Here is a 22,363-nt window from a genome sequence, read left to right as displayed (position 1 = left end):
GTTAGATTATTGCCAAGATTTTCTCAAGTATTTTTCTAGGAAAAGATGGATCATGTATGCATTCTTTTTTAGGCTACGTTCTACTGCTCCGTCCTAGAAAAAAATAAATCCTAGCTATAAACACACGTATATGTCCAGGTTCATAGTTAGGATTGGATTCTTTTTTGGACAGAGGAGGAATGTAGCTGTTTGGCTTAGCTATTCACCATCATAGAAAACATTGCCGATGATTCCCATATGATTAATTAAGTATTAAATATTATAAATTTAAAATTTTATTTATTTATTTTTAAAAAAATTTTGATATTGGTTTTTTTAAAAAACGTATTGTTTAATAGTTTAGAAAATGTGCTCACAATAAACAAAAGATTAGCTCTCTCCAACCATATAAACGAACCCAGTCGTAGGGTGTGTTTTTCCCCTTTCCTAACTTCTACTCAATTGCTAAATGGTACTTTTTTTTATAAAAAAATATTTTAAAAATCATATTGATTTGTTTTTCAAGCTTTTTAGCTAACACTTATTTAATTACGTCCTAATCCACCGCTCCCAACGCTTCCAGAAGGATACAAGCTTAACTTTTTCGGGATCATGGTAATACCAATTTTCCTTTTTATTTTCCCGTTTAGTAAGCATGAAGCTATATATGCATGGGCCTGTGTCAAAGGGATCCGGAATTGTTTAAGATAGAGCTAGGGGTAGAATAATGTTGTTTGGGTGAGCCATCTTAATCACATTTATATAAAAATATATATAGGATTAATTAAACTACTTTTACTATTGTAGCCAACAAATTCCATATTCAGTAAGGATTCAGGAGCTGGGTGATGAGCTCTACCAAACATGTCCCATCTAGTGTACTAATTAAGCAGTTAAAAAATGGAGTTGAGATTTTTTTTTTCTTTAAGGTACCGGAGTAGGTGCCATATTTTTAACGTAAATCTTTCTAATCTCCATGCATACCTTTATAGTGGTGAACTTAAGGAGATATTATATTTTATCATTAAATTAAAAACCTAAGATTTCCATACCTTCACCTTTGGATCGTAAAAAAAATCAAAAAAAAATATATTCATAACTAGTACTCCCTCCGTATTTTAATGTATGACGCCGTTGACTTTTTGACCAACGTTTGACCATTCGTTTTATTCAAATTTTTTATACAAATATGAAAATATTTATGTCATGCTTAAAGAATATTTGATAACGAATCAAGTCACAGTAAAATAAATGATAATTTTATAAATTTTTTGAATAAGACGAACGGTCAAATATTAAAAAAAATCAACAGCGTCATACATTAAAATACGAAGGTAGTACTACGTTATTAACATTTGCTACCAGCAAATGATCGAAGGGTACCGACGGAAGGGATATCCTTCCTCATACGCAGTCTCCCATGACTACCATGCTCCCATTTCCATTATGCATGCTCCTGCACTGTCTCTACACACGTTTAGGAGGCCAGCAGCAAATATCTGACCTCACTAAATTTTTCTATTAAAAGCACACATCTACGAGCGTAATATATTTATATAGGCACCAGGATATAAACCTTGGTATTAATTAAGTCATCACCCACAACTCCATCAACACATTGTTACAAATAAGAAATTAGATCATCACACATAAATATAATTGTGTATGGTGCAACAAAATTTTCATTTATTTTAGTTTGATTTACTACAATAAACAATTTGATCATAGTTTATTTATAATAAGAATATATATTCCTCCAAAAGCGTGGAATCGATAGCCACTTGGCCTGCCCCTTTTGCACTCAAGAACTCGAGACGGCGAACCACATCCTCCTCGACTGCGTCTTCGCTCGTCAGGTTTGGTTACGGGTGCTGTCGCCTCCTAGCTGGACTGCCCTCTCGCCCCCCGTGGCAGCTGGCTCCAGGGTTGGTGGCCATCTTCCAGTGCTGGTTTACCTGATCACCTTCGTGCCAGCTTCGACTCCCTGGTCCTCCTGGTCTCGTGGCAGTTATGGAAGAAACGTAACTCCAGGGTGATTGACTCCGCGCTCTCTTCGGTCTCAGTGGTCCAAGAGTCCATCCTGTCGGAGGGCCGGTTGTGGTCGTTAGTGAGCGTTGCTTCCTTTGGAAACTTGTTGGGAGTGTAGCGTGGCTCTGACCCTTCTCGTTGTTTGGAGTAGCGTTCGAGTTTTTCTTTTTCTTTTTTCTCTTCCTTGTTTTTTGACTTTGTTTTTTCCCCTTCCCTGGCATAGGCCGGTCTGGCCAATTGCGGTGTGTAACAAAAACTCTATTCCTCTAATATATTGACGTGCAATCTTTTTGCGCGTTCGTGAAAAAAAAATATATAATGACCCACGACACGCACAGATCTTGCTCTTTGCTGAAACTGCATCAATAGTTCGTGCTACTTTGCTAGTGATCGCTAGAGAGTTTCATAAGCTATATATATAGCGCAGCAAAATTTGGGAAGCAACATAATAATGGCGCCCTTCATGATCCCAGCCAAACCGGAGACAAACTGCTATACTGCTGTGGACTTCACCTTTCAGTTGAACTAATATAGGAGTAGTTTACTACTGGAACGCTACAAATCAAGGGTAGTCTCTATTGACAGTATTATTGATTTATTATTTCTACTACTAATACAAAAAATTATACTAATACCTTATATAGTTAAGATGGTAGGCGGTATAAATAGACATGACATATTAGATTAGAAAAAAATAAAATGTTTAGAAAAATTCTTTTTTTAACGATCAGCACCAGATAGAACGATGGTTCATTAAATAGAGTACGAAAACATTACAAATTAGCTAGTACCCTGAAAGATAGTGGTCAGGAATGAAAAAAAAACCCACTACCACGCATCAATAGCCCCTACACAGAGTCAAAGGAGAAACCTAACACTGGACGGATCACCAGACCAATAAGAAAGCTACCGCCGAGACTGCCCACAATATAATGTTTAGATAAATTCTACTATCAATAAAGAACATTATAAAATCTCTCTTTGTAGATTTTAGGTACAGTACAATCCAATGGCCCAATTCATTTACTGAGCATCCAGCTAGTTAGCTTTAGTTAGTGCTAGGCATCATTATTATATTAGATCCCATTATATTATCTACTGATTACTTCACTTGATCCCTTGAGCATGATCGAATGAATAGAAAAATATTGTGTAGGTAGACCACACTACACACACCGCGATCTTCTGTAGCTAGCTAATCTAGTCAATCAAAGGCAGGAAAACGATAATCACCTCAGGTATTAAGGCGGCATGTGAAGTTAGAGTTTGCATTAGGACCAGTATATTTTCATGCCGTTCTTGCCCCCTACAAACTTTGACCTTGACTTGTGGTCTTGGACAGTGAAATCAAGACATCAGTGGGAGAGAACACATGACAGGGATACTAATCTTTGCAACTTGGCATTAGAATAATCAGAATCACAGTTTGGTCGGTTTGGATCTTGTTGTACACATTTCGCAACCAACGTATAGGAAAATTAATATGTCCCAGAAGTTGCATATTATAAGTCAGAATCTTGTAGTTTATTGTTCATCATTTATACTTCTGTTGTGTAAATGATTCCTATTTTGACCAGTTGATATATGTTTCATTGTCTTCTTCATTTCGAATTATTTATAGATCCTATAGATAGGTATAACATGAATGTAATAGACTATTTCTGGAGGACGATGGTATTACATTTTTTTTCCTTGAATAATAAGCTTAGTATTCTCTATCTTGGACAGAAAACCTTGAACCTTAATTAGTGGGTACTCTCTGTGTTGATTTTATAGGCCGCCCATGTACTCCAAGATTCATTCTTTGCGAGCTTTCTACTAACAATTAGTCCAACAGTAAGTATATCTTGAAACAGGAAAAACAGCACAATTGAATTCATCTTTGAAAACATTTCTCTACTATATATCACTTATTTTTTGTTACTGCCAGCAATATAACCTCCCATCAAGTCAAATCATGCACGCCCCTTGTAAAAGTAAATGGACAATAGCACTTTATGTATTTTGTATTCATTTTGCAGGATTTGGGATTTTGCGCATTTGAAATAACAGAAGGGCAAAAATGAATATCAGCACATGATCTTCCCACATCAAAATGAAGCATTTTAATTATGCATAGTACTTATTGTATAAATTGCAAGACCAGCCAGATTATATGATGGTAAAAGGATTCCCATCTATCTTTGCTATACATAATATACTTATTGTTTAATTTAGAAGTAAGTACTGTACTTCTGCCTGACTCTGGACGGTGCAAGCCTAACACAACTCCCACTTGATCAATTGCTCTGAACATCGGTAGTTCGGTACTAGTCTGCAATACTCCCAGCAAATCTATCATGGAAGATATCGATATAGACATATGATGAGAGGAAATTTTATTAATTAATACTTGAGCATATCACTATCATAATTCCCATATGTAAACTCGATTTAATATTAATAAGGTTAGTATGATGGATCCAGAGCTAACTAGCTAAGTCGGCCATGCATGTTAATCATCCCATCAAGCATATGCATCATGCAGTCACCACCAGAGCAAATCATTGGTTGACCACTTTTGCCGCCCCCACAAACGAATCAATTTTTTTTAAAAAGGGCACCAATTACATTTTCCCTCCATTACTCCTGCTGCTAATCATGCTTAAGATCGCCCATTAGTACCACCTCGCTTATTTAATCCATTCCCCCACTAACTTCTAAGCTTTCCCGCCCTTATATATACTCCTCCATGCAACCTCCCCATGCAGCAGCAGTAGCAGCAGCTTCATCGCCAACGACCACAACTACTTCTTCTCCTCGATCTCTCGAAGAGTATGGATTTCTACTTCTTCTCCTCGTCGGCGCCGGCGCCGGAGAAGAAGACGAGGCGGCGGCAGCAGCAGCAGCAGCGGGAGCAGGAGGGGGGTGGAGGAGGGAACGAGGCGAGATACCTCGGCGTGAGGCGGCGGCCGTGGGGCCGGTACGCGGCGGAGATCAGGGACCCGGCGACCAAGGAGCGGCACTGGCTGGGAACGTTCGACACGGCGGAGGAGGCCGCCGTCGCCTACGACCGCGCCGCCCGCACCATCCGCGGCGCCGCCGCGCGCACCAACTTCGCCTACCCGGACCTGCCCCCGGGCTCCTCCCTCACGCCCTACCTCTCCCCCGACCTCTCCGCCGACGACCTCCACCGCCACTACTACGGCGCCGGCGCCGGCGCCGACACCCAGACCGCCGCCGCCGCCGCGCTGCCGGCGCCGGCTCAGCCCGCACACGGCGGTGACGCCCAGGAAATGGCTTACGGTGGCGGTGGCGGTCAGAATGTGGGTGGCGTGTTCGACGTCGTCGTCGGCGGCGGCGGCGCGGCGTGGTGCGACGCGTCGGAGCTGGAGTTCGGCGGGTACGACGACGCGGGCGCGTCGGCGGCGGCGGCGGCGGTGTACTTCGAGGAGGGGTACGTGCACAGCCCGATGTTCTCGCCGATGCCCGCGGCCGACGAGGTCGCCGCCGACGGCTTCCAGCTCGGCGGGTCGTCGTCCTCCTCGTATTACTACTGAGACACGCCGCCGTCGATCGCCGTCGCCGGCGGATCGGCGACGGCGGCGAGCGCGCCCGCCGGAGGATTACGAACGCTTCGGCGTGGCGAGTCGTGTGGCGTCATGTACGCGTGTTAATTAACCTCGTGTGTGTTGTCTGCGCGTGTAATAATCAGCTGGTCAGTCTTGGTGTGTATTAATTCGTGGTTGAGTCCATTCGGCCCAATGTTTTGTAATGGGCCTTGGTTGTTTGTTACTCCTGTGTGGCTGTGTCACTGTGTGTTAGTGTAAAACATCAGTCGGCATGCACATGCTCCTTTGTGTTGCTGCTGGCGCTTCAATGCAATCTTCAGGTGTTTATTTTTATTCAACTAATTATTATATGCTCCGTCCTAAAAAGAATGTGTTTCTTCTATCATTAAAAATTTAAATTTTTTTCTCCAAAATGATTGTGCTTCTATCAAGATAGGACCCAACCAATTAATTTAAAATGCTAATTAGGGGGACTAAGGACATGTAAGAAGAGAGACTATTAGTTAATCTTTATCACTTAAAGACTATGACATACTCCCTCCATTCCAAATTGATCTACATATTTCATAGGTACATTAAAACCAAGAAAAGCTAATAACTCTCTTATATTATATTTACACTAGCAACAAACTCGATACATGCACCATCCCCACTATTTTCTAGTTAATAGCAAATTAAGATATTGCATGTGGGTTATAAATACTTGTGTGCATCGATGCATGCATCAATGTCCATTTACTCCAATACACAAATAACGAATAGACTTAATGAATGAACATAAATATATAGATCATTTAGGAATAATCTAAAAAAACTATATCTACATTAATTTTGGAATGGAGGGAGTACTTAGCTTTTTCAGATGGGTTAGCGTTTCCTATATAGTTAAGTTTTCCAGATAGGGCTATTGCTTTCCCCTTACTATATGATGCAGTATTAGATTTTGGGGTCGTGGAGTCTGTGAGTTGAGTTCAATATCATGCAAGCGATCAGGGAATGCGATCAGAATAAGCAGATCTGAATAACACAAATATTAGGGATTAAACAAGGGAATTGAACGTTTTGTAACACTAGATGGTAACTTGATGCTCCATTTGTTTCAGGTTATAAGACGTTTTGACTTTGGTTAAAATCAAAATGCTTTAAATTTACCTAAGTTTGTAGAAAAAATAATAATATTTTTAACTCAACACAAATTTATTATAAAAATATATTCAATTATTGATTTAATTAAACTAATTTAGTATAACTATATTTATAAAAAAAACAAACTTAGTTAAATTTAAAGTAGTTTAACTTTAACTAAAGTCCGTCATGTGGACCGTTAAACCGGAAGGTGACTATAACCCAACCCAAACAATTTGGTAAACCCTGCTCTATGCCATCCGGCATTAGAAATAAGTCGATGACATCATGACCCATTGAAATTAAAGCAAATGAAAAGAGATTGAACACGAAGATAAACTTCAGAGCAATCGGGGGAAAATTACTCAAATGCAACAGTTCGGATTAAACAGAGACCAGGAGTTAACAAGGCAAAAGAGCTGATCAAACGGCAACATACGTCGTAGTAACCTACAAACTAGAACAGGCAAGATACGTCATAGTACCAAGTACCTACAAACTAGATACGTCATAGTATGAAGTACCTACAAACTAGAACAACAGAACTGGTAGTACCAAGTGCCAGGTACAAACTAGAAGAACACACAACAGAATAGGTTCTACCAAGTAACAACTACAAACTAGGAAGAACGGAACAAAAATAAGCGGACTTACAACGGCAAGCCAAAGGAAACAATAAATACCACTCAACAGAGACGCAACAAGAATGTGAGCACTATAACTTAGACAGCAAAAAGATGATCCAGGTTCCACATCCGTTACATCACGACAGAGTAAAAATAGTTTCTCAGTAGCACGCGAACATAGGATTGTTGATGTGAAACACATGCATTCGACAAAAGGGAAATGAAATACGACAACGAAAGCAGTTCTCTTAGCAGTAGACCAACTAGAACATGTAAGGGTAACGGCACAACACATGCGGCGGCCAAAAATTTAGAGCTTGTCCTCGAAATCGGAGAGGGGAGTCATCTGCTCCTTGAGACCCTTCCTCTTGCGGATATCCTGCACCAGGGTTGAAGCCTGCGAGCCAGCTTCAAGAGGATCAGAGGTCATCATGTCCCAATGGTCGAACACACACTGGGGGAAGGCCTGGCCAGATGTCGCAGCCCTAAGCTGGCTTGAGAACCCAAAGGACTCGATGACAGGGAGGTAAGCCTTGATGTTGTACAGAGGGGTACCAGGCCTCTGCATCTCCTCGAACACATGTCCTCTCTTCTGGTTCAGAACACCATAGATACCACCAAGGGCATTCTCAGGGGCCTGGATCTCCACCAGGTAGACGGGCTCAAGAAGCCTGGGCTTTGCTGTGAGCTGAGAAGCATAGATGACCCTCCTGGCCGTGGGAATGACCTGGCCACCACCTCTGTGAATAGCATCAGCATGGAGAACAACATCGCACACCTCAAAGCAGATACCACGCATGTTCTCCTCAGCCAGAGCACCCTCCTTTGATGCCCACTGGAAACCAGCCACAACGGAATCCTTGATTTCATTCAGATACTGAACTCCCTTACACATATCAACCACCATGTTGGGGCCAGTTGTCTCAGGTCCAAAACACCAAATCTTCTTTGCAAGATCCTTGTCCCAGCCGAACTCCTCAGACAGGATCTTGGAGCGCACCTTGGGATCATCACGTGGGCCAATACGACCGTCATCAATGGCCTCAGCCAATCCCTCCTCCAAGGGGCGAGCTTCCATGTACAGACGGTTGTGCTTGTTCGGGGACTTGCTCATAACAGTACGGCACGACTTCTCAAGGACAGTCTCACGGAAAGAAACAACAGGTGGGGAAACAATGATTTCAGCACCACCCATGAAATCTTCCTGCAGATCCTTCAAGCAAATTTCAAGGTGAAGCTCTCCAGCACCAGCAATGATATGCTCACCAGACTCCTCAATAGTACAGAGCACCATAGGATCAGACTTCGCCAGACGCTTCAAACCCTCAACAAGCTTGGGCAGATCAGAGGCAACCTTGCACTGAACAGCAACACGCACAACAGGGGACACTGAGAACTTCATTGCTCTGATTGGGCAGGCATCTGACTCCTTCTCATTAGTCAGGGTGGCATTCTTGGTGATGAACTGATCCAAACCAACCATAGCAACAGTGTTACCACAGGGAACATCCTCAACAGACTCTTGTTTCTTTCCCATCCAGATGACAGTACGCTGGACACTCTTCACATACAGATCCTTCTTCTGGCCAGGGACATAGTTGGGACCCATGATACGCACCTTCATGCCAGTTGCAACCCTCCCAGAGAAGACACGACCAAAGGCAAAGAACCTACCTTTGTCTGATGCGGGAATCATCTTGGAAACATACAGCATAAGAGGACCTTCTGGATCACAGTTTCTGATAGCAGTTGCGTAGACATCATCAAGAGGACCCTCATACAAATTCTCCACACGGTACCTCTGGGCCTTGGACGGAGATGGAAGGTGGTATATCATCATCTCAAGAAGAGCATTACTGGCTGGCAGCCATGTTTGCATAACACGCTTCATGAGAGCCTTGCCCATAAGCTCCTTCTCATCAGCCTTCATGACCACACCAAGCTTCTGCAACATAGGCCACAACTTATCCTTCTGATCATTCATGCAAGTGTTGATGATTTGCTTGATCGGCTCATAACAGAACTGAACGAAACCTCTTTTGCAGGTAGCTGAGCCAGTGTTCTTGTTGGTCCATTTCTTTGTGGCTGGGTCAAAGAAGTTCTCACCCCAAAGCCTCTCCATCATCTTAAATTCATCAACTCCAAACTTGGAAGCATACATCTTAGCAAAGCTCGAGAGTGTGAAAGCCCAGCCATGCAGACCAGCAGAGAAAGCAACAGTTCCCTTCTCAGGGTAGACTTGGACATCACCAAGGAGTGTGTCTTCATATGTTGCCATAATGACATTGGCATTCTCAATGACACGGGAGAAGGTCTGATAGGCCTCCTCACCTTCAACTTGAAGCTCAAGGAAGCACCTGTCCATCTTGTTCACAGTAAGGACAGGCCTAATCCTCTCACCAAGGGCTTGGCGAAGCACAGTTTCAGTTTGCACACAGACACCCTCAATACAGTCAACAACCACCAAAGCACCATCAGTAATACGAAGAGCAGCAGTGACCTCCGAAGAAAAATCAACGTGCCCAGGTGAATCAATAAGGTTGATCAGGTACTCATTTCCATCTCTCTCACCCTTGTACAACTTGAGTGATTCATCACTCATCTCATAGAAAAGAGAGATACCAGTGGATTTGATTGTAATACCACGCTCAGCTTCATCTGCACGGGTATCAGTCATGCGAACATCACCCGCAACTTCCTGGGCAATAATACCAGCAGCCGCCACAAGAGAATCCGTAAGTGTAGACTTTCCTGCAGAGAGAACATAGCATGTAAGTGCACCTTGATTTGCACAAAACTAAGGCATAGAAAGCTGAAAATTTGCACAAAACAAAGCCATCTAAAATAGATGGGACATATATAGCTTGTTCTTGAAAGGATCCCAATAGTAAGCATTTTTTTTGAACTTGGGACTAACAAAAAAGTAAACAGACAGGGATAGCATAGCATGACATATCAAAAAGAGAAATTAGCAATAAGCAAAAGTAAACAAGCTATTAAATAAAAGAGCATAATACACAACATATTCTTCCAATGCAAAATTGCAAAATAGCACATACAAAAAATTAGCATACCATTTTGGTGAGCAGCACAGCAGCATAAATATTTAAGCTAACACACAGTAATGATCAAACTGTTAACTACTCCCCCCGTCTCAACAAAGAGAGTAAATTAAAATGATCGCCACCTTCCAAATGAATTAACTTGCCCAAGTAATTGTGGCACTAATCATGCAGAGATCGACTGTGATCGACTCATGTCACAGAATCCGATGAATTTATTATTGCAAATGTCAATTGTATAAGAAATGGAATATAACCAAGTGAAGTAAACCCAACAATAACATTATGATCAGATATTAATACACCAGTCATAACTATTCTGGCACATACCGTGGTCCACATGAGCAATGACGGACATATTACGGATGTTATTCTTCTTGTCCATGATCCGGCGGAGCTCTTCTACTGTGAACTTCACCATCTTGACTAGCTTTGCAAATCACGCTACAAATACAAATTCCTGTACCAAAAAAAGAAACCCAGTTAGAACCATGCAAAACACAAAACCTAAAATCAAAATTCTAACTAGAAATATATCACGGCATGACTCAAGTAAAAACATAGCAATGCAACAAATAAAAATATAATTGATATCGCAAACAAAAATTAAGCATCATACATGATACAAAATACTAAATACGATTTTTTAACATGTCCAGTTTTACTAAATGCGATTTTTTAACATGTCCAGTTTTACTAATACTACCTCCAAATACCACACTGATGCAGTTACACTGTTAGGTTTAAGACGATCAAAGAAAAAAACTGCACAGCTTGATAGATGCAGCATTAATAAGAAAAAAAAGATGAAACTTGAAAACACACATCAAATGTAACAAAAACAGCAAACTGATACACTTCCGCCATATTCATTACCATCAGCACATCACCAATTCACCACTGCAGTACTGTACATGCAGGATATGGGAGTACTCATAACAGAGATACCCAGTACATAAAAATTCTGGCAGGACCACGAGAAGCACTTAACCAGTAAGAAAAAAAACTTGTTTTGATACAAAAACGATATGACAAACTGAATTCAACTCATCTACTGCCATTATTGTGAAAACAAAAACACGGCCCTTAAGTATCTGTGCATATTTCACGAGGACAACAAACAAAACCGTGGCAGACAAGCAATCACCGGCTGACGTCACATGTTTAACAATCTAGTGAACAACATGAACAAGTCTGTAGCCAGCACACGCCAATCGACGAACATAGCATAGATCTGCCCTGGAGAAATGGGTAACCATCCTAATCCTGCCAAATTAGCTCCAGCAGGCGACCGCGAAAGCAATCCACAGCAGATCTACGAGCAGAACGAATCCCTACCAGACGGATCGAACCAATCCCATCCATTCGCTACACCTGACGACCCAAAGAAACGTCGATCGGAACCGGGACGAAACCAAAAAATTAACCAGCGTGACAAAACCCCACAGATTTACAACTACCGCGCCAACCACTAAACATGATAATCCAAACCAGATACAGAACCCAAACATGCAACGAACTGAGAGCACCCACACATACTACTACTCCTACCTCGAACCTTTGACCAGATGGACGCACTCAAATCACCACCACCGCGAGGAATCTAGCCTAGCTAAGATAGTCGACGACGAACCACACAACAGATTCACGCAACGGAGAGGATGGGGGGAGATGAGAGAAGAGCAGCAGGAAATCACCTTGGGGGATTGCTCGCTCCGCCTCCCGATCCGAGGAGGAGGAGGAGTGGAAGGGAAGGGGAGATGTGGGGGAGTGTGTGGCGGCGGCGGCGCTGCGGGGGGGAGGAGGTAAAACCCTACCCGCTCCCTCCCCTCTGGCTATATAGTAAGCGAGTGAGCGATACAGGGGGCGGTGTGGCGTGGCGGCTCGGCCCACCGGGGGAGCGGAAATATCTCGCGTGAGGGGGGGAAGCGGAGCGAATATTCGGCAACCCACGTATGCGATGATGCCTTTGTGGACTCGCTCCTGGGCCTAAACGGGCCTCGTGGGCCAGGGATGTAGGTTTCCCTGGTTGGGCTGTGAGCCTGCCTGAGTTGTGTGGTTGCAACCAACTTACAACGTCCGCTTGTCCCTCCAATCATATATCACTATTCACTGCATGTACACGAAGCGAGAATGAAAGTGCACTCTCGGGTTAACCCTTATACACTAAGCGACTTCAACCGTATCACTCCCGGGTTAACCCTTATACACTAAGCGACTCCAACCATATCCCAACCATATCACTTTCGGGTTAACCCTTTTCGCTGGAGTCTAAACAATTTCTTGACTCATTTTACACCTCGAATTATTAAAAATGGTTCGTCTTATTCTCTAAGAATATTTTTCTTGTTCATTTCTCTTTCTATATGTCATATTTTGCAACGATAAATGGTGGGATATATTTATGCATTATAAATTATATCTCAACATTTTTTGAAATTTGTGAATCGTTGTTTACTAGGGTGGAAGCACTAAGACTAATTTAACATAGAGGTTTTAAAGTTCAAGCAAAAAGTCATGAAAATTTTTGAAACTATTTTAGAACATTATCTTTGATAATGGTGTCATCTATCGGAGCCATTATTTCGCTTATTCGCGGAATAAGCGAAACTTCATATCTGCAAAAACTTTTATAGATGTGCTCTTAGCGATCTAAAAGCAATGGCTGAAAAATAAGCTTCGATGAAAAAACCTCAAAATCAGCTCCAAATTTAAGGTTGAAAATTCAAATTTTGGCTGATAAGCATAAGAGCATAAGCAAAAAAAAATGAGACCATATGACTCTACAAAATTAAAGCTTAAAATATTGCTGGTATAAAAAGATCAATAAAGAAGTGAAATGTAAGTAACCAGTAAAGTGAACTATTTTAATAGTTCAAGGGTAAAATTAGCTGCAAAATAGTTTATGGGGTTAAGTGATTAAGTGAGATAGTTTGGGGGAGTAAATTGGACTCTTTTTTTTTCTTTTTCTCTTATCACAAAGTGAACCAAGTAGCAGAGCATGTAAAGTAAAGCTTGGTTCCTAAAAGAAATTAAGGGCATGTAAAGTGTGGTACGTGTAAGCTGTATGTAATCATTTGGTATATAGGGTTTATCTTTCCTTGAGAAGGGAGGAGAGAGAAAAGAAATGGTTTATTACTATAGACTTTACTAGATAATGGAATATTTCATTAAGGATAGTGAAAGCATTCGACCTGTTTATCTAATATAAGTGTGGATGTACCGAGTCAAAGCAATTTCATGATCCTAGGATTTTGTCTTAGAGTAATAATCTCATGTTATAATAACTGGATATTTGTTGACAGCTAGAATAACAAAATAATTAAACCAGAAATTTCAGTCAGATCGACCTGATTGCTGATAGCTCCATTTGCAAGTATTAGGGCATTCCCAACCCAATGACTAGGATGGTGTCCATAGCATTAAATAAGTTGCCACCTAGGATAAAAAATGATGTGGCAAATGAATAAATGAGGAAAGAGAAGGAAACCATGTCTTGCATGAGACATGGTTTCTACACAACATCCAAGACATCATGTGAGATAAGTAGCATCAAATTGAAGTATGGAATAGTAGTGTTTGCATTGGAAGAGTAGTGTCTAGTACTAGTTTCTTGATGATGTGGAGTTTATGGAAACCATGTCTAGTGTTATGGGTTGGGACTGGCCTCATACAAGACATGGTTTTCTTCTCTTTCCTCATTTATTCATTTGTGACATTTTTTTTCCTCCTATGTGGTAGCTTATTTAATGCTATGGACATTATCCTAATTATTGGGTTAGGAATGACCTAACGAACATTGAGTGAGCAATGAAATAAGTGAACAGTTGGCTATTAAATGATACAAATGCAACATCATGGGAAAAAGGTATAGTGAAGACAAAGTATTTTAGTGAGAGAATAGGGTCTTCAGTTTATTAACAACGGAAGTAGGGCGTGTTTGTTGACATACAAAAGTTATAAAAGTTCGCCAAAAAAAGTTGTTTTTTAAAAGATTCCTGAGAGTAGTTTATGATATTTGTTTTTTTTTCTATGAAAAAGGATATATGGCCAACTTTATTCCTTCGACTCGTCATGTGGGCCTTAAGTGATCTATTAATCATTATCCTATGTGTTAGTCAGAACCAAATGGGCCTAAGGCTATAAAACAAGCATCCCTCCGAGCGTAGTTTAATTGTAACATATACTACAGCTAAACGAATGGAAGATGCATTCTATCTAAAGGGAACTTCCCTTACACATATTGTGATATACTACCTCCGTTTTAGTTATAAGACTTTTTAGCATTGTCCATATTCATATAGATGTTAATGAATCTAGGCACACATATATGTCTAGATTCATTAACATATATATAAATGTAAGTAATGCTAGAGAGTCTTATGATATGAAACGGAGGAAGTAATAATTTGACAATACAGAGTATGGTTATCATTTCACCAAAATTCAAGTTTGGTAAAAAAAGTTCCAGGTCAGAACAATGCATGTATTGCTTATATGCTTTTTTTTAAAAAAAAATTCTTGATGTGTGAATCAAGTTAAATTTTGTAGACCTAGATCCTACATAATTGTAGTCAAATATTTTAAGAAGTTCCCATAAATATTTATATGTTTGAACAAATAAGGGGTGCCATTCCCAGGACCAAAAGATTTTCCCCTTATACATGACTATAGGCCGGTTAGAGATAATAATTAGTGCTTGTATGGGTAAGGAAAATAAGATATTGTTTTCTGATAACGATATTTTATTATTATTTTCTAAATTTTGTTTGTTTACTATGTTAATTTGTTATTGTTGACTCATCTCCTAAGTATGATACATCATCACCCACTAACAATTACTGTTATAGAGTATTTTAAATATCATACAAGCATGACTAATCATGCAAAATATAATACTAGAGCTCAACATATATCATATCATCTTCCTCACATCATTTTCATAATACTTCAACATTTATCATTTCTAAAATATTAAACATATTTTCATCCATATATTCCGTAGCAAAGCACATGGCATCACCAAGTATAATAATCATGTTTGGCCCACGAAAGAATAGAAAAGGGAACTCAACAAGTTCTCAAAAAAAAAACATGGTATCGTCTCTCTAGTTCCATAATTAATTGATGTTTTAGACAACGACACAATCTCCTAAACATATTTTTCACTATGATTTTATATTAATAAACAAACAAACAAATATATATAGGACAGCGCTAAACCGTACCCAGAGTGCGTAATAACTAAAACGCTCCCCTCACAACCTACCCTCCACCCCCAAACCCCCTCACTCCCACCAGGAAACCACCTTTCTCTCTTCTCCCCACCCCCAACCGCCCCCACATGCACCCTGGTTCGCATCTTTTCTCTATCCTGTTTTTTCTTCTCGCGTCCTTCTCTTAGTAAACGACTCCCCACCCCCAACCGCCCCCACATGCACCCTGGTTCGCATCTTTTCTCTATCTTGTTTTTTCTTCTCGCGTCCTTCTCTTAGTAAACGATTTACTTTCAGTTGATTTTCTCCTTTCAGTAAATGTATTACTTTACTATTTACTCTCAGTTGATTTCTTCATTCACTAGATGTATTACTCTCTATCGATTTCTTCTTTCACTAAATGTATTACTCTTACATAGTTCTGCGCCCTTATCTCATTCCTGATTTCTGTACCAACGTCCATCTCTCGATAAATAATTTACTCTCAGTCTTCTCTCAGTAAAAACTCTTGATATGACAAGAAATATTAGTTTTGTCTTCTCTCAGTAAATAAATTGCTTTGTAAATAAATTGCTTTGTGCTTAAGGCAGTAAATATTTTACTACACGAGAATACACGTATAATGGTTTTTTTTTTCAATTGATCGTGCCATCATCGTTACAAACACACATATACACTCGTTGTCAAAAATTATCAGTCCAGAGGGCATCAGTCGTGAAGATTTTTGGCATCGCCTGCCACCGAAGCCGGTCATTAATTGTGGTGTGCTCGTCCTGGGTCGACATCTCTGCGTCACCCCTGCTCTTTGTGTTTGGCCGCTGGCGACGTGCGTTGACGGCAGACATGTCGAGGATAATGACCAGGATGCCATTCCAGTGGCACCACCACCACTGGCATGATCTTCTCATGTTCTTACGTAGTTTCCTAAACAAAGATGAATTCACGATTAAAAAGAAAATTCAGATATAGATGAGCAACCAAAAAATTTAGAACATGTACGTCTTCAGCAGAGCATCCACTTGCAAGAGTGCACACTGCAGCTGCTGACGCCTGCAAGAATTAGAAGTTAATAATTTCAGTAAAATTTAGACCTTAGTATGAAGAAGTATATTCTGTCAAAAATATACAGAATAAAAATGGTATGTTCAACAGGAAACTTATTAGTCAGTCAGTCAAATGAAACATCATATATCTATGGGTATATACTGAGCAAAAAAAGTTAATTTGCACAAAATGTTCCGACCAATACATCCAAACGGCTCTGTTCCACATGATTGCTCCAATTCATCCCAGCTGCTCAATAGAGCAAGAAAATTTCAGATAACCAAGTACTAGGTACTAGCGAGCTCATCAACCTTAATATATGTCGAATTTCGGGAGCCTCCTTGAGTGCTTGTTCAATCAGGGATTGTCAGAAACGTTACAGTAAAAACAATAAGGGAGCGTTCGTTCTGGTGAGTTAGGGTGAGAAAGCACATCGTAGTCCGTGCACACGTTTCCCAAACTAATAAACGGTGTGTTTTTGCAAAAAAAATCTATAGGAAAGTTGCTTTAAAAAAATCATATTAATCTATTTTTAAATTTAAAATAGTTTATACTCAATTAATCATGCGCTAATGGCTCACCTCATTTTGCGTAACTTACTAATCTTTTCAATCCCCTATCCCTCAAACTCACCCTAAAACAACACAGAGATTAAAGTGAGTAAAATCAGAATAGAAGTTATGCGGATGTGTAGCTCTCATCACCACGGCTTTGCTTTGGGTTTTCTGACATACTCCACTAACTGGTATCAATCAACTCAGGAAACAAATACTCCCTCCGTACCAAAAAAAAAAAAAAAAATCAAACCCTAGGTTTCTGTGTCCAATTTTTAACTGTCCGTTTTATATGAAATTTTTCCGTGTCCAACTTTGACTGTCCGTTTTATATGAAATTTTTTTATAATTCGTATTTTCATTTTTTGTTAGATGATAAAACATGATTAATATTTTATGCGTGACTTATTTTTTTCATATTTTTTTTAAATAAGATGGACGGTCAAACATTGGGCACGCAAACCAGATTTATCTTTTTTTTTTTTTAACGGAGGGGACGGAGGGAGTACAACTGGAACACCAACAGCTAGTCAAAATCGTAGGAATGAATTACTTAGATGCTCTGTTGAACGTGAAGCTCATGAAAGGAAATCTCACCAAAAAAGAATCAGGAACACGTTCGAACACAAAAAAAAAAAAACAGAATTTCTAGCACATCGTAAGAACGTGGTTCAACCAAAAAATTAGAGCTTCAAATAGTCCAAAAGAAAAAAAAGGACTCAACGAGACTCCTGACCTACGCACGCATCAGATTGAACCACGTGATGCAGATCGCATTTGGGCTGCATCGTGACCTCACGCGCCAAGCTCCTTCACCACATCCACTGCCCACACAATGAGAAAAATGCAAAAAGAGAGCAAATTGGTGCCGCCGATGTGTACCTCTCGCAGTCACGAGAAGAGTGGTGATGGTCTGGCAAGAAGGCGAATCGGCTAGCGACAGCGGGAGGATGCGACCCCGCATCTCCAGATCCAAACTCGGCATCGAGATCCAGGGCGAATCGAGGTCGAGGGCGGCGAGGCCAGGACGAGGATGCCCTGGGGTACGGCCTCGCCAAGACCGTCGCATGCTGCAGCCGCCCGCCCGCCGCTGCCACAAGCCGTCGCCGTCGCCGGCCGCCGGCCCCCGGAGGAAGCCCGAGTCAACAGTCGCACGCCGCCAACCGTCGCCGCCTGTGCCCTCTCCCTCTTGTTCGATCCGGGAAATCGGGGATTCTAACAGTTCGGACGTCCACCCGTTTATTGCATGTCAATTAGATGGTTATGAAAAATTTTTAAAAAAACTGATAAGATAGATCAATATATAATATATCACTCCATAAATCCCTAAACCCTAAACCCTAACTCTAAAGTCTCTTCTGCAATCAGCTTTCATGTACTCCTGAACACCGGCTCCCAAATCCCAATCAGCTTTCAGCACAGCGGCTCGGCTCCAAAGAAACGGCTGCTTGGCTGCAGCGGGAGAAGGACACGCGTCAGGTGTCTACGCAGTGTTGCAGTTGCACAGGAGGCCTGGTACGGCATTGCCGCAGATAATTTTTTTCCTCGGCAAACCATTAGTATTTATGTTTGTTACTTTTTCAAACAATCGTAGTACTACTATTTATTTGTCTAGCGATAGAGAGTACGTGGACGCCTTCACATCCAATGCAAGTTCAAATTCAACTTCTACAGATCGTAATAAAAATAACAAATTTAATTGTAAATATATATATAGTAATTTGAGTTTTGTTTGTTATTTTTTTATAACTTGTAGAAAAATTTTAACTTGCATGTTTGTCGATTGATATATTATATATTGATCTATCTTATTCATATTTTTTCAATTTTTTCATAATTATTTAGATGGTATGCAATAAACGGGTGGACGTCCACTCGAGATGTTAAAACAGTTTCACGGTGGTAGGTTTTGGTTGGTTGCATCCTAATACGGAGTACCTCTGGGAACGACATTCTAACACGGAGTACCTCTAGGAACGGCAGGCGTGGGTGGGGGAGGGGAGGGGGGTTAGCCTGGGGAGGGGGTGGGTGGGTGGGTGGGGTGGGGGTAGGATGTGAGGGGGAGCATTTTACTTATTACGCACCTGGGTGCGGTATAGTGTGTGTGTATATATATATATAAGTAATAAATATTTAAATTTATTAAAGTAACTTTTGAGAGTAATCTATACGTCGTGTTGTATTTTGTTCAAACTAAATACTTTAATGGTTATTATTAGTGGAAGTTCTAATTGTTTGATCTTAAGCTTGTCCTAAACAATAAGAATTAAGGAACCCAATTAGCTATCAGTTTTGAGGAAAGGGGATAGCTCTTTTTGAGAAAACTTTGTTTTTCATATCGGGGATTCTGTCAGACCAAACAAACAAACAAGGTTCAATCCTAAACAACATCAAACAAACGATCCAAACAACCCCAAAATCTCCCTCATATTTGAAATCCCGACTATGGGATGGTGCTTCTGAATTTTCAAAAGAAGAAGAAGAAGAAGAAGAGACATGATTCTTCAGAAAATGCGGATGAAATAAAGCTCATCTATTCAGATAACTGTCTTACTGAATATGGTTATATTGTTTTTTTCCCTTTACAAACAACTGAATTTATAGAAGAAGAGACATGGTGCTTCAGAAAATGTGGATGCAATAAAGCTCATCTATTCAGATAACTGTCTTACTGAATATGTTTAACTAGCCTGTTTTTTTTTTCCCTTTTCAAACAACTGAATCTGTCAAATAGTAGCATGAATATATAGTGTCTCATGTCTCTGTAATATCAGAAAACGAGAGCACATATATAAGTAGCACCAAGGCACATACATCATCTGCTTACATTCTTATTATTCCAGAATTTTCAGAGACTCATTAATTCACTCACTCACACACACACACACACACACACACCACAGCAACAGTATTTTCTGAAAACCCAACCCCAAGACACGCCCACAGAACTAATTAACACATGATCTAAACCACCACTGACACACCATCACTCTCACTGATCACAAACATGAAACTGAAACTGAACTGAAACCATCACCAACACACACAACAGATTAGCTAAAACGAGATAGCCCCCTCCTCCTCCTCCAAAAACGGATTTAGATGGAGAGAGGGAGACCTGGAAGAAAGGCTTAGCCTTCCCTTGCCGATAAGACTTGCCTTCTTTCTTCTTCTGCCGCCGCCGCCGCCTGCTCGCTCGCCGACCACCGCTGGAAGCCATGGCAGCAAGCATGCTAAGCTTCGTCCCGACCTGCAGCTCGCACTCACAACACTTCACACCTCTGAAAGTGCGATAGCTTGGCACCTCTTCTTCTTCCTCCTCCTCCTCCTCCTCGACATCGTTCGCGAGGAAGCTCCCGGGCTATTCAGATGGGGACAGGTGTTAGAGCATTAATTGATCTCTGGCCATGGCTGGGTGCATCTCAAGCTCTTTATATAGCCACATCTCGTGGCAGCAACTGAATCACTCTGAGCAATTAACCTATAGGCGATGTTTGGGGCTCGCGGCCTCGCGGGGAAATTATATATTCGCAGGGGTGGATTCTTTGGCCGCGTTGTGGATTCTCGCATATCTCTGCACCCACTTATCTTTAGGCCACTGGATTCTCGCGGTTCGTTGCTTTGGCTGCTTTTTATGGGTGGCCATTAAGGGCTTAACCACTTTGTTAATTAACGCCTAAACCGAGATAGGTTCCAACTAGGCACGAGTGCACAACGAGTGGCACTTGCCTTGCATGGCTTAGTGCCGATCCTCTGATGGGTGTGTGCAATTAATCAATGGACACTTGTCGATAAGCAGCACTGATTTTAGTTTAGATAAAAAAAAATTCAGAGATGTGTCAAAGAATCTTCGTCTTTTATTGTAAGCTGCAGGGGCTCAAAGATTTTAGTTGAGAATATCAGTACACATTAACCGTTGAAGTTGCACCTGAATTATTCAGGGTGCAATGGTATCATCTTTATCTTAGTGGGACTTGAATTAATAGCACGTACTGACCAAACAGTATTGCGCATTTTCTGCTCTCTGATCATACCAGAACGCCAATGAAACACCAGAGAAAAAAAAATCAAAACACTTTACAGTGAAACTCTATTCATCCCTTAGTCCTTATTCGGTTACGCCCGGATTCAATACAGATCAGGAATGACAAGAATAGTAAGAAATTTATGATAGATACAATAAAAGACCGGGATTTATTCCGGGCCGAGAACCAATTTACTCGTGATAGGGACAATAAGAGATCGAGAATCAATCCACTAGTCAAGAGGTGTGGAACTAATCCGGATGTTTTGTTGTACTTAATATGAGTAAATTGGTTCCCGACACGGAATAAATCCCGGTCTCTCATTGTATCTATCATAAATTTCTTACTTGTCATTCTCGGCCCAGATTGAATCCGGGCGTAACTGAACAAGGCCTTAAGGGGATATCCCCTCGTTTTTGCATGTTACTTAAAAAGTCATCACAAATTTTTTTAAAAAATTAGTATGATAGATCAATATGTGATACCTCACTTCACAAACATGCATATTTAAATTCAACTTATACAAGTAGAAACAAAAATAACAAATTTGACTATGAAAAAAAACGTGCAATTTATGATCAAAATTATTATTTTTGTTTCGAATTGTATAAGTTGAATTTTAACTTGCATGTTTGCGAAAAGATATATCATATATTGATTTATTTTGACAAATTTTTAAATTTTTTTTTGATAATTTTTTAAATGTTATGTACAAAATGATGGGATGTCCCCTCGAGGGAAAAAAAAATTCACTTCCCAGTTTACACCCCATCATTACCTGAAGGAAAGCTTTTGCTTGGCCATGAAGACAACTTACTGTTCACATGAACATACCGAAAAACCGACTGCGAATGCGAAAAGAAGGCGATCGAATTACGACCCCAGAATCCAGACGTTCTTGGTCCCAATGGAAGAAAGATGGAATTTGAAGGAGAGATCACAGACGACGACTCCTGTGTGTGATGAGAGAGAGAGCTAGCCTGCATCAGCCTCTTGCATGATTATTCATTATCGATCGAGCTATAGGCCGCCAAGTGCAGGCCAGCAAAGCAAAGCAGAAAGAAAGAGCTAGTGGCACGCTTTTGGAAAGCTAAGCCATGCACGAGCACGTCGCTGCCAGGGAGGGAGTCCCCGGGCTCGAAAGGGAAAGAGG

General features: G+C 40.7%; 2 protein-coding genes and 1 long non-coding RNA gene across 3 annotated transcripts; 1 reads left to right on the top strand and 2 right to left on the bottom strand.

Moving 5' to 3' along the window:
- The first annotated feature begins 406 nt into the window (after positions 1–406).
- On the top strand, positions 407–5,546 carry LOC127764760 (ethylene-responsive transcription factor ESR1-like). Its single transcript, XM_052289676.1, has 2 exons — positions 407–429; positions 4,802–5,546. Exon 2 carries the CDS (start codon positions 4,824–4,826, stop codon positions 5,544–5,546), a length of 723 nt encoding a protein of 240 aa, XP_052145636.1. The 5' UTR covers positions 407–429; positions 4,802–4,823.
- A 1,846-nt stretch (positions 5,547–7,392) lies between these two features.
- Positions 7,393–12,212, bottom strand: LOC127761288 (elongation factor 2). The gene is made up of 3 exons (XM_052285560.1): positions 12,069–12,212; positions 10,702–10,831; positions 7,393–10,060 (listed from the first exon to the last, which is right to left on the bottom strand). The coding sequence occupies exons 2-3, from the start codon at positions 10,790–10,792 to the stop codon at positions 7,620–7,622; spliced, it is 2,532 nt and encodes an 843-aa protein (XP_052141520.1). The 5' UTR covers positions 10,793–10,831; positions 12,069–12,212; the 3' UTR covers positions 7,393–7,619.
- Positions 12,213–16,129: 3,917 nt separating this feature from the next.
- On the bottom strand, positions 16,130–18,415 carry LOC127764279 (uncharacterized). Its single transcript, XR_008015845.1, has 3 exons — positions 18,068–18,415; positions 16,587–16,637; positions 16,130–16,511 (listed from the first exon to the last, which is right to left on the bottom strand). It is a non-coding gene; the product is annotated as an uncharacterized LOC127764279 (long non-coding RNA).
- Positions 18,416–22,363: the final 3,948 nt, after the last annotated feature.

Source organism: Oryza glaberrima, chromosome 2 (genome assembly GCF_000147395.1).
Source record: "Oryza glaberrima chromosome 2, OglaRS2, whole genome shotgun sequence".
NCBI classification, from domain to species: Eukaryota; Viridiplantae; Streptophyta; class Magnoliopsida; order Poales; family Poaceae; genus Oryza; species Oryza glaberrima.
The sequence above is the reverse complement of the archived record's forward strand: the minus strand, read 5'-3'. Positions and strand labels throughout refer to the sequence as shown.

Excerpts from the sequence above, each read along its gene's own strand:
- LOC127764760 (XM_052289676.1), top strand. The coding sequence starts at position 4,824 with ATGGATTTCTACTTCTTCTCCTCGTCGGCGCCGGCGCCGGAGAAGAAG.
- LOC127761288 (XM_052285560.1), bottom strand. The coding sequence starts at position 10,792 with ATGGTGAAGTTCACAGTAGAAGAGCTCCGCCGGATCATGGACAAGAAG. Across the intron at positions 10,061-10,701 it reads CATTGCTCATGTGGACCACG|GAAAGTCTACACTTACGGAT; the intron begins GTATGTGCCAGA and ends TTCTCTCTGCAG.